The 12,332-nt window shown below is 35.5% G+C and overlaps 1 protein-coding gene across 1 annotated transcript; it reads left to right on the forward strand.

Annotated features, from left to right (window-relative positions):
* The first annotated feature begins 841 nt into the window (after positions 1 to 841).
* On the forward strand, positions 842 to 10,065 carry UFM1 (ubiquitin fold modifier 1). The gene is made up of 6 exons (XM_045978425.1): positions 842 to 1,153; positions 1,230 to 1,286; positions 4,610 to 4,667; positions 7,467 to 7,506; positions 8,513 to 8,545; positions 9,934 to 10,065. Coding segments are annotated over exons 1-6 (258 nt in total). The 5' UTR covers positions 842 to 1,151; the 3' UTR covers positions 10,002 to 10,065.
* The last annotated feature ends 2,267 nt before the right edge of the window (positions 10,066 to 12,332 follow it).

Below are 12,332 nucleotides of genomic sequence, written 5' to 3' on the forward strand. Positions count from 1 at the left end.
ACAGAATTACAGAAATTGGGTCTTTAACATTCCTCCTGCAGATGCTTCCCTATTCCTCTTAGATATCTCTCCGTAAAAATCTAACATAATATCTTAAAAATTAACTAGATCTCCTCATTATTTTAGTAGCTACCTGTTTCCTATTTTGTCATTCATTGCAATATTTCTTAGAAAGGGCATTACGGACATTGTGAGAGGGATCTTTATTTATTTAACACAGATGCTTAGATTTGGAGGGCATTCAGTCTGTCTTCACATACAAGAATTTCTGTTAGATAGTAGAGGGTTGGCACCTGCGTATCTTCCCATTCCAGCATCCCCAGTATTTAGCTTTACTGCCTGCCACATAGAAAGAATTCAAAGTTTGTTACTAAATTGAATAAATGTGCTGATGATCGGCACCCTAGTTCCCATCAGACTACATAACAAACTATTGGAATCCTGTTCATGAATTGCTCTTTCCATCTACATACAATCCAAGTCCTCTAACACAGAGATCTTGCCTTTCTCACCAACTCCATAACTCTGGTGTCGAAATTAGTCGGACGTCGGTATTGTAAAGTTTTAAAGGGGAAAACTGGAAAAACAAGATTAAGAGTGTTGCATTACTGGGAAGGCAGAAGAATACAAACACTAAAGCGGGGTGAAGATTCCAGTTTCTTGAACTCAACAGTCCAGTTTTTCCAAGAACAGGTTGCCTTAGCAACTTCGTGGAAAGCTGCTCTAGCCCCGCCCATCTCCCCGCTCCTCGCCACGCCTCACTCTGCCCCCGCCTACTCTGTGCTCTTACTTCCGCCCCAAGCTGCCAGCTGGGACCTAGAGTCCTGCCGTCTCTGCCCTTATATATATTGACTGACTAAAAATACGACAGAATATAACCGTAGTTAGAAATACTTTCTTTAATACGATCCGTGCTTTAGTATTAGAGCTTAAAATGTAAAATCAGCAGCTCTTTGTAAGTTGGAGGCTCCTATTGGCACGAACAACAGGAACCTATTTTCTGGCAGTGCCTTAGACGACAGCAACGTTGGAGGTCCCCAGATTGCTGAGGGAGACGTGGACCTGAGTGGGGCGGTACGTTCCCGGGTAGAGCGGAGGAAGTGGTGGTCCACGCGGAATTGGCTGGGTTCTCCACCCGGAGCGGCCCCACCATGTAAGTGTTTGCTGACCCCGATCCCAATCCCTGGTCCCACTGCACGACTTTAACTCTCTCCTGCTCTCCTCCTCAGGTCGAAGGTTTCTTTTAAGATCACGCTGACGTCGGACCCGCGGCTGCCTTACAAAGTGTGAGTAGCCCGGCGGCGGTGGGCCTTGCGGGCTGGGGGCGAGGGGTGGGGACCACGCTGGCCTTCAGATCCTCTCCCACCCCAGCAGGCTATATCCCGTCCCTTTTCCCCTTCCTTCGCTCTTCCTGAAACCTCCCCCATCCCGCCCGAGCCTGAAAAGAGACATCCGGCGCCTGCCCCGCTGAGTGTCAACCCCCCTCGGTGCGAAGGAGCAGGGGCGTGTGACGGACACGTTGCTGCTGATAGGTGACCTGTCCTCCGGACTCCATGGGTGGGTTTTGGAGCGGGAGGACGTGTAGACGGCTCTGATGATTTGCTGTGTTCCTTAGAGGAGTCCCTATCGGCTCCTGATTGGAAAGGCCTTTTGCCGCTTTGACCAGCTGTTACAGGAAGTAGGGAAGACGGCCCAGTTCAGATTCTGTAGTTACTTGAACGCTTTTCACTGTCCGGCTTCTGATTCCTGTGTGAGTGACTCAACAGTCGGGCGTCACAAAGTAATGAGCCTCAAGTCGTACACTTCGTATGTTGGGATTTAATAAAGTGTGATTAGGGGATATGGGAAATGCAGACATAGGCCAGTTAATCCACGCGAGGCCCTTTTTTCTCCTTTATCAGTTTAATGATGGTTTGGCACAAGCTTAACTACATAGTCATCCGGAATTTTCTTAGATAAACATGATTGAGGTTATTGCAGCTGGAAGTCGCATAAAATGCAGCAAAAGACAAGACTTCAGTAGGATTTTAGGCATAGTTAATATAACTAATATCGAGACCTCCTTAACCATACTGTTAACAGTTGTCATCGGCCTCGGTGACTTAACTCTCTGTGACTCCTGCAACTCCTACCCTGAAGCTTTTTTTTTTTCCCCCACATGAATCTTTTTCACCTTATCTCAAATATTCACAGGTACAGCCTAAAACCTTAAGGTCTTCTTCAGTAACTGCTCCAGCTAAGGTGTCATTTTTAAGTAGGCTCTTGTGAATGACTACATTGTCTTCTTGTACGTAATTTGCTCTAATATTTCTTCTGTAAGAAAAAAATGTTTCTTTTAATTCATTGATCAGACTGCTTTTTACATTTGTCACTACCCTCTTCCCCCGATTTACCCAGTTCCTTTTCTAACTCTCGTAGAGTCCATGGTCCACTCTATCTAGTGGTCCACTCACGTCATCTCTGGTGTCCTCCTCTCTTCGGTATGTTTTGCTTGGTGAAACACCAACTCTGAACACTCAGCTACTGTGATCTCTATACATAGCTGAGTGTCTTTAGAGAAAATTACACAGTTAGACTGATGGATTTTGTGTAAATTTCATAACTATGCTCAGTAGTACCTAACGCTCTGCTACAGTTCCCAAGTTTGCTTATTTTTCTTTTCATTCTCTGAGAGGATTTAAAAAGAAAAAGTCTTCATACTTTCCACAGTGCTTTTCCCTTTCTCTGAAGCTATGAGAGGAAAATTCGTCTTTCCATCATCACATCTGTAAAGCTACTACTATGTCTACAAACCCATAATTTTTGTCCACCATCCTGTTAAAAAGGATAACCTGACTTTATTCCTATGAAAAGCCAGCTGTACCACTTGGGCTCTGGATATCATCTGTATTAATCTTCTCAAGATTAAAGTAGATGGAGTCCAGAGATCCCTGTCTCCTCATCATCTTTGATTTTTCCCTTTATACTGGGTTTTTCTCATCACCATATAAATATCTAGGAAAAAAGTAAGATGGAGGGAGAAAGGACAGAGTAGGGCAGCAGTAGTATCTGTAAGAGTGCCTGGAACTTTGTACCAGTTCGGTGACTGAATAAATATGATAGGCATACCTACTGTTTGTTATTTATGTAGTATGTGTGTATGTATAATCTGTGTATGGGTGTGTGTGTATATAAAATAGGTAGGTATAACGTGTGCGTGTGTGTAAGGTTAATATGCTGTGTATCCTATTCAGAGTAATTGGTAACTAGTACTTGAGTACTGTTAAATGCAATTTTTTAAAAATTGTGGGAGAACACACTTTGACTTTTTAATATCACTTTTCACTTACCAAGCCAATAAATGTGTGCTTTGATTAAAAAAAAAAAAAAAAAAGTCCCTTGAGTTTCTAACATTACCAATAGTTGAATTCTAAAAGGATGTTACAGTTCCAGATTTATTCTGGGGGATGTCAGAGTTTTTATTGTTTGTTTTGTCTTTTGTTTTTTGATAAATTCACTGTTGGTAGTGCCATTAGGTTATAGAGATGTTAAATCAAATGAATATATGGGATAAATTAAATATACCTTTGACTCTTTCAGTCTGATTCACGCTTCTCTTACTGGAATTCATTATAATGTGTTGTGGTAGCTAGTGATTTTTATATTCAGTAATCTCTAACTAAGTGAAGAAATGGGACACATTGCTCAGGTATTACATAGTGATAATTTATTAAAACATTAAAGCACAATACAGTGGTGACAAGAATTCAAAGAGAAATGTTAGATTACCAGTCATTTCCCTGCTTTAAAAATAAGCTTTTTTACAGTCTTTTACGGTCTTGAATCATTTTTATTTATTTCACATTAGGAACTTTTTAAATATTTTTTTAACCTCTTTCTGTGTTTTAAGTGTTTTCTTGGGGTATAATGTCAATTCTGTTTTCAGTTTTTAAATTGGAAAATTCATACAAATTGACCATTTATCAGTAATCTTTCATATACTTGACACTGTACAAGTTGTAACAAAATCACACATTACATCTCCAAAATGTTGTTTCAGATTGTATTAAGCCCTTTTTTCTAATGATGATATAAAGGTAGAAAGTCACTTCACATTTTATCATACTGAACATATTCATTTTCATAATTTAATCTACTATTTCAGACTTGATTATTTAAAGTACTCTAGAAGGTTCCTGAAGAGGTTAAGCTAGACTCTTTACAATGAAAATGATGACTTTGATGCATCAGGTGAAGAGGTATTTGGACTGGAGATGGTAAAGTGGACTGACAGCTAAGGAGAGATACGACTTTTTGAAATCCATTTGTGGAAACAAGCAGCAGCCTATATACTAGACCTCTTTGTATCAAAATATTAAAAATATATCCAGTTTCACCTGTATAGTTTAATTTTTAGGTGGAACATAGATATCATCTCAGTTATGAAATTAATTGCTCTTTTTTTTTTTTTGTCATTTTAAAGTTAATGAACATAGTGTTCTGTCAAAGTAGACAACCTTCAGCCTCAAAAGACAGCTTTGGCCAGCTCTACTACATTAGCCACGATAAGGAATGAGGGGCTTTAAGAATAATCAGCTTTTTAAAAAATTCTTTTTAATTCTTCTTGCAGACTTAGTGTTCCTGAAAGTACACCTTTCACAGCAGTCTTAAAGTTTGCAGCAGAAGAAGTAAGTATAGAAATTGGACAAATCTAGAGTAACTCAAATCCAAATGCCAAGTGTTTTGATTCATAATCTTCAAAAAAGTTTATAGTCATAGAATAATAATTTTAGTGCCTAAATGAACTAGCTTAATCCATGATCCTATCCTGAATTTAAGGTATTAATAGAAAATCAGCCAACCCATCAGTATTTACAGATAGACACTGTCCAGGAGCACTAACATTTATCATTCCTTCAGAATTAAACTGAAAAGTGGTAGTACTTGTTTTATAGTCGGTGTTTATCTTTTTCACCCATATAGAATAACTAAAAAGAAAAAAAAAGAATAACTAAAAAGAGCTAGGAAACAGCATTACCATTACTTTCTGCTGCCAAGATCACCTGCAGGAAACATTCCTGGTCCTGGGGAATAGGAGAGATCCCACAAATTACAATTTAAAAAGTAGGTCAATTTGAGTTACAATTAATATTTTATTATTATATTTTGTAGTTGATCTTGGTCTTCTAGTAAAAGTATAAAAAAATAACAGACATGCAATAGAAAATAAACTTATAAATATCACATTACTGCATATATTTATTGAGGTTTTAATATAGCTTATAACTTACGAATCATGGGTATTATACATTTAGGAAGGTTACGACTTTGAGGCAGCAATGAGAGGCCTTTCATAGGATGAGACATAGGCTCTTACAGTGAAGACAAGTGTTGACAAACTGAACATGTGGATTTAAATTCCTAATAAAGGGGCGCCTGGGTGGCTCAGTGGGTTAAAGCCTCTGCCTTCGGCTCAGGTCATGATCCCAGAGTCCTGGGATCAAGTCCCGCATCGGGCTCTCTGCTCCAAAGGGAGCCTGCTTCCTCCTCTCTCTCTGCCTGCCTCTCTGCCTAGTTGTGATTTCTCTCTGTCAAATAAATAAAATATTTAAATAAATAAATAAATTCCTAATAAAATATTTTTTAAAAAATAAGAAAATTCCCCAATAGGACTAAGAATTAGTTTAAGTAAGTGTAAATAGTGAGTTGTCAAAAACCTAAGAATAGCCTTTTAACATCCTAAATTAAAAGATTTTGGGGGTCTGAGAAAGGAAAGAAATGAAAATTTAGGAGCATAAAATATTTTGCATCCCGAAGAAAACTTGTCAGTAGTGTAGCATGAACATAATAGTTGCTGAATTTTACATCACTAGTGATGCCTCCCCAGATCTCTGCATAACTGTTGCTTCTACATTCTGGAAAAGGGAAAAATTATGTCAGCAGTTGCTTATTGTTTTTAATGTTCATAAATATGCTGCCACTATATGACTATGACGAAAAATGCATAGCTTATCCTAAATGGACATAATCACAGAATAAGATACCCAGTAGGGTAACTAGAAACTTTGTAATACTCAAGTTTTAGAAATCTGAGATGTCCTATAATTAATTTGGGTATTTGCTCAAAGTTTTATTAAGTATTACAATCTCTATAAATAATTCTTGAAGTATTTCAATATTAAAGCATATTTTGAAGTTACTTTAAGTTAGGTTTATTTAAATTTTTTTAAATTCTTAAAAGGACATTTACAAATGAAAATGTACCATCTGGACAGTAAAATTATGTGTTTATTAGGTACATAATCCAGTAACAAGTTATGTTCTTGTGCATAAATTTTTATTTTAAAACCTATTTTTTTAATTTATAAATTAAAATAAACTTTTAAAAAAGTTTAAAGTTTATTAAAATAAACTTCAATTGTTTTTCTTAACTATGTATATGTGACCATTATAAATACCTGGAGCAGCATTTCCCTGAGTACTTTTCCAAGACCACTGGAACTACTGGAACAACAACAAAACCATGAAAAACTAGAATCTGTGGCCGAAAGAGTATGGGAAATACTTCATTCACCAAATCCTTCTTGACATTAAATAAACTGTATTAGCTGCATCAAATTTATTTGATCATAAAACTCAACTGTAATATCTGTAAAACTAGTCTCTAGCATAGAAGTACTTAATAAATATTTGTTAGGTAAATGAATGAACTTACGAGTTAGATGAATGAATGAACTTACGAGTACATGAACGCATTTTGACAACTGCTGGTCTCTAAAGAATTAAGAGAAGACTTCTCCCTTTAGCTACCAATAAGTTCTATACCACATTTTATTGATTCAGAAAACACATCTTTTTACACCTCTGGAAGTAGATTAGTGAAGTCTTACTCTCACTATTAGCCATTTAGCAGTCACATAATTGTCTAGTGGGCATCATCTGCACCTACTAGACATTAGTTGTTATTTCCTGGTGGCATAATTAGACTATTGCAATCCTGTGAAATCTAAGTCAGCAGTACATTCATAGGAGAATTTGAGGAAGGAATTTGAGCTTTGGTTCATCTTCCATTAAACATAAGAGAGCATTTGTTTGATCTTACTATTTCTGTAGAGAAATTTTAGGAACGTTCTAAGCCATTGTTTTATTTTCAGTTAGACAAGAGAGTTATATATGATAAAACTAACATGCCCAAGTCTGAAAGAGTATATTTATTGATAGTGTTTTTCCTTTTTTGTAATGTTTGGTGTCCTCGATGCAGTGAAATGCAGTATTTAGAAAAAGATGCTGTTCATTTATAAGCCAGTTACAGTATTTTCTTTGTTGACATTGTCCTAAAAGATAAATCACATTTTAGGATTTTAGAGTTGATTATATGTACCCCATCCTCACTAACCATCTTTTATAGTTTATGTATATAAATACATATTTTTACATAAATGTTTATAAAGATAAAAAATAATTTTTTTCCTTTTTCTTCTTTTTAGTTTAAAGTTCCTGCAGCAACAAGTGCAATTATTACCAATGGTAAGAATTCGTTTTAAAAGTATTACTTCAGAGCTAGAGAAATTATTTAAAAGGCAGATTAATTAAAATTGACTTAAATACAAAAACGCTAAAATTTACATCAACACTTTGGCTTTTTGTAAACACTAAGTCAAGGTTATTGTCCATAATGAGCTCTCTTCGGTTTCTTTATGCTTCTGGTATAGTATAGCACTTCACAGTATCTGTGTCCTTACCAATTCATGCCGGATTATTACTAAAAATTACCTTTCCCTTTATTTAACAAGGTGCATTGTTTTTTAATAAGTTGTAGGTACTTTTAGAATATAGGAAGTTAAATGGCAAAGTACCTTTGCTATAGCATTTTATTGCTTTCCTGCAGTAAACTGTTTCTTTTAAGCTTGAAATAATAAGGATTTTATTCAATTAGATCTATAGTTTAAATTCTGAATATCTTAGAATACAAGTAATAATTGTGATGGTTTATATATGACAGAATTTCTCATTCTGAAACATTCGTATGCTGTCAAATTGAGGTGTTTCTCTACCTGAAAAGAAAGCCAGTCTGCTTTCCAGAAAGTTCTAGGTTTACAAATTAGCTGTTAAGAAAATGTTTTGTAAACTTTCATCAGGTGTCACTGCAACTTGAATTAAATGACTTTGTGGGCTCTCCTGGCCTTAAGATTTTATGCCTCGGGAGCAATATGTAAATGATTAAGGACATACCTGAGATGCTTCTGACTGTATTTTTCACTGGGTGTTGTGTGATAGAATATACTGTCTTCTGTGGAATTTATCAGGATCATGGCATCAACAACTTTCTTGTCTAATCCAGCAGTGTGTGTCAATGGGTAATAGTAATGGATTTCAATAGGTAACTTAGCTGAAAGATTTGTCATTCCTGTTTTTGTATTTAAATTGTTTGGCTTGTGCCTATATATCCCATAGCAGCAAATCTCTTATTACTGTTAAACCATATTAGCTTTAGAAATAAACAACTTAGATAATTTTATGACTTATTTTCTAGATGGAATAGGAATAAATCCTGCCCAGACTGCTGGTGAGTATTTGTCTGAAACCCATGAAGATGTGGGTGGGGCTATGCATGTCAGTTGGTACTGAACATGTGATTCATTCTGATGCAACTGGATGGGATTTTTACTAGGATAATAGTTATTTTTTAGGGATTATATAGGAGTCTTTAGCTATGTCTCTGAGCAATAATTTATTTCCTTGGGGGTATCAGATACATAACATGCTTTTGGCTACAAGGAAGAGAAAACCTCACTAATAAACATTAAAGGTGTTTAATACATGAAACAAAAAGTGATGGTAAGATCATATTCCTATGGGAATAATGATTTTAATAGTACATGAGAAGTGCTTAAAAGTTTGTATTCTTATCCATAGTATGCATTCAGTATGTTCAGTATGTGCTAGCTGTTAACTGTTCTTTTTAAAAAGTATAGTCAGTTAATATTTCAGGGGACTTAGCCCACACTCAGAGCTTCAAACTTAGTATTACACAGTGCTTGCTATATGTTGATGTCCTAATAAGCAGGCAAAATAAAAGTAATCTTAAACTTCTTGATAGGTAATTTTATATTTTTTAGATGCCCCTTTTTTTGGCTTATAATCTAATTACAGTGTTTTATAATTAAGCATATTTTAATGTGATCTCAATTTGAGCAGTAGTTATCATTTAAATCATTCTAAAGTACTTCCGTATTATAACAAAATTATATTGTTCTCATAAGGCCTTGGAATTGAAATTTAGCCATCTAGAAAATAAAGAGTGATTTAAAATTGTTGTTTTTTTTTTAACTGAAATCAGTAGTTTTAAGTATATAATCCTTTTTATTAAAAAGATTATTGAAAATCATGAAGGATTTTATTGTAGAGATGTCTTTAAAATTAGGTTTAAAGGCTTTATTTCTTCTTACTGTAGAAATGTTCAGTAGTTCATATTAATTCGAGTTACTGCTTATTGTAACATGCTGCCTGTTGTATTACCCTTAAAAGTTGAATTGTGCATATCATGGGCCATGAAGAAAATTTCAGCAAGCAGTTGAGCAAAAAGAGGTCAGATCAGGCTGTTAAACTTTGTCATTTGTGGTAATTTAGATTTACTGTTCTTTCTGTCCTTAGATATTTCATTTTATTTTAAATTAGCAAGTATTGGTGATTAAATTACATTGTTTGCTGAGTGTATGTGTTAGCACTTTTGTGGCTAGTGATATTTAACATTTTCAGACATTTAGTTGGGTTATGAAGATGTGAGAGGAATGGGAACAAGCCCTAAAGCATGGAGTTAGTCTGAAGCTATTTGAGTTTCTGTACCTACTTAGTTTATACTTCTTTGTGTCTTATATTTTGATCATTGTTGGAATGTTAAGATAACTTGTCATTTTTAAAATACATAACTTTGTATTTTGTTTGTTTGTGTAGGAAATGTTTTCCTAAAGCATGGTTCAGAACTGCGGATTATTCCTAGAGATCGTGTTGGAAGTTGTTAATATCTGCTACTTGGAACATAGGATGACCTTTCCAAATAAATAATGGTATTGTTGTAAAACTGAAGTCAGGCATTTAAAACATGATGAAAACACCAGTAGTGATGAAATCATGAAGGGTGACTCTGTCCCTTCTTGCTATTCACACGCTTCCTGTGAAGAGGGACTGCTATGTATAGAGGGTACCATCTCCACAGAAGACCATAGTCTGTCATCGCTACCTCACAACACATACAGATAGTTCATTCGGGCTAAGTGGATTATCCAGCTGTGTTTTGTAAGTGGTGGATGCTTCCGATAACTCTGCAAACATTTGGAAAATTAAAGTTTACTGAATCTTCCTATTTGCGTTAAAAATTTAAAAGGACTGCGGGTCATACATGGCAGTTTGCTTGATAGCATCTGACTTGTGCACTTAAAAATAGTTGATTTTTAATTGTATATTGTTCATGATAAAGGATATAGACATACAGTGAAAACGTAACTATCTTTTTGTCATTTAGGTTTTTTTAAGTTTCAAACTGTATCAGAGACCCCAAAATTGAATTTTTTGATCTAGCCCTTATGTCTAAAATTGATGTCCCACACCAAAGAGTTTTAACTATGATCTTGCCGAATCCAGTACTTGGTAAGAATTGAGAATAAAGTAGAAGCGTTCTTTGCTGAGTTATGTATCCTTTATCAGTCTCTGAATACAACCTTTAAAACAACCTTTAAAACAGCCCTTGTCTTATTGAGGCTAATATTTCTAAATAACATTCAGGAAAAGAGTATTGGAAAGATCTGGAATTCACAACAGAGCTCTAGGAAATGCTAATTGAAAATGCTGATTATTATACTGATTAAAGACCCAGCGTTTAAGGAGGTGTTAAGTTTAGCCACTGAAGTGAATAAGAAGTGAGGAAAGAGATCCTGGGGAAACCCCAATGACCAGTTTTCTGGTAAGGAGGAAAGAAACAGAAGACACAGTGAAGGGGAACAGAAAGCTGTAGTGGAGCATCACAGAACAAGCCAACTGGATCGGCAGAAGTGCAGTCAGTGTGTGTTGTGGAGAACTGAAGAGGAAAAGAAAATACATGACATTTCAGAAGGAGCAGAAGGCACTTAGAGAAAGCAAAGTGTAGGCTTTGTCAACACACAGACTTCAGAATTCCCCTTATGATAAATCTAAAGAATGATATGCATAAGGGAAGAGTTTATTTGCCCTTACAGAGGAAATCAATATCTGTGCAAATCCTGAAAGATGAAAGGAAGGCTCATAGTGATTCAGAACCAGTGGCTGGCCTGCTGTATTCTGGATGGTGAGCTCCCTGGAGGCAGGCTTTGTGTCTGTCGTGCTCTTTCTAGACCTGGAAATGTAGTAGGCTTTCAATAAGTACTTGCTGAATTATTCATGAATAAAGTATCTCTAAGACCAATTTTTATCTAAGTGTGTTTCAATTATATTCCCTGTCATGGGCCCTACTAGGTTCATTGGGAAAAAAATGTATAAGGAGATATAACCAGGTCAACATCTCAAGGGTGACATTGGTAGTTTAAGAAATTAACCAGATGTCATATATTTGACAAGTGAACAATAAGATTCTAAATCGTGAAGGTAGAAAAGTATGCTTCTAATATTTGGGGAAGTTTTTATTTTTCTAAACAAAACTGATGCTCAAAGACCCCAGGTTTTTAACGTCATTAAGCCTCAGTTAACCAGAAATTTATGAATACCTATTCTGTGAATTTTTTAATTTAGACTTCTTCCATCCTGTTTCCACAACAAAATCTGCCTGCTGTGTTATGTAAGTTATGGTGTCCTGTGCCATAAAGTGATTTGTTTAATATTTTTCTTCTTCGGTTTTGGAAGTTTTGTTGTAATAAGTTCTTAAACACATTTTCCTAAAGAACTGGACATTTTGTTATTAAATAAATATGATCTGTAAGTTCTTTGTGCAGAATGTTTTGAAGTAATCATATTTTGTTTAAATACATTATTGGTACATAATTAATATTGTATAAAAATACATTTGTCATACTGTAAACTGTATTGTCTACTCTTATTTCATTATTAAATCTCCTGATCAGCATACCTGTTGAGCTGGTGTATCACAAATGTTGCCCAAAAAGGGGGGGAGGGGTGCAAAGATGATTAATCGCCATAGGTCATAGAAATAAATATATACTTCCAAGTGCCAGTCCTTCAGGAATAAAAAAGAGAGATCATAGTAATTGGGTAGGCCAGTAGGTTCCAAACCTAAGTGATTAGCAGAGCCACTTAGAGAATTAAAAATAGGGATCTCTAGAAACCACCCATAAAGTTTGGAATCCTTAAATCTGGTATGTCACAGA

This window comes from Meles meles, chromosome 14, assembly GCF_922984935.1.
Source record: "Meles meles chromosome 14, mMelMel3.1 paternal haplotype, whole genome shotgun sequence".
Lineage (NCBI taxonomy): Eukaryota > Metazoa > Chordata > Mammalia > Carnivora > Mustelidae > Meles > Meles meles.

Excerpts from the sequence above, each read along its gene's own strand:
- UFM1 (XM_045978425.1), top strand. Across the intron at positions 7,507-8,512 it reads AAGTGCAATTATTACCAATG|ATGGAATAGGAATAAATCCT; the intron begins GTAAGAATTCGT and ends CTTATTTTCTAG. Across the intron at positions 8,546-9,933 it reads AAATCCTGCCCAGACTGCTG|GAAATGTTTTCCTAAAGCAT; the intron begins GTGAGTATTTGT and ends TTGTTTGTGTAG.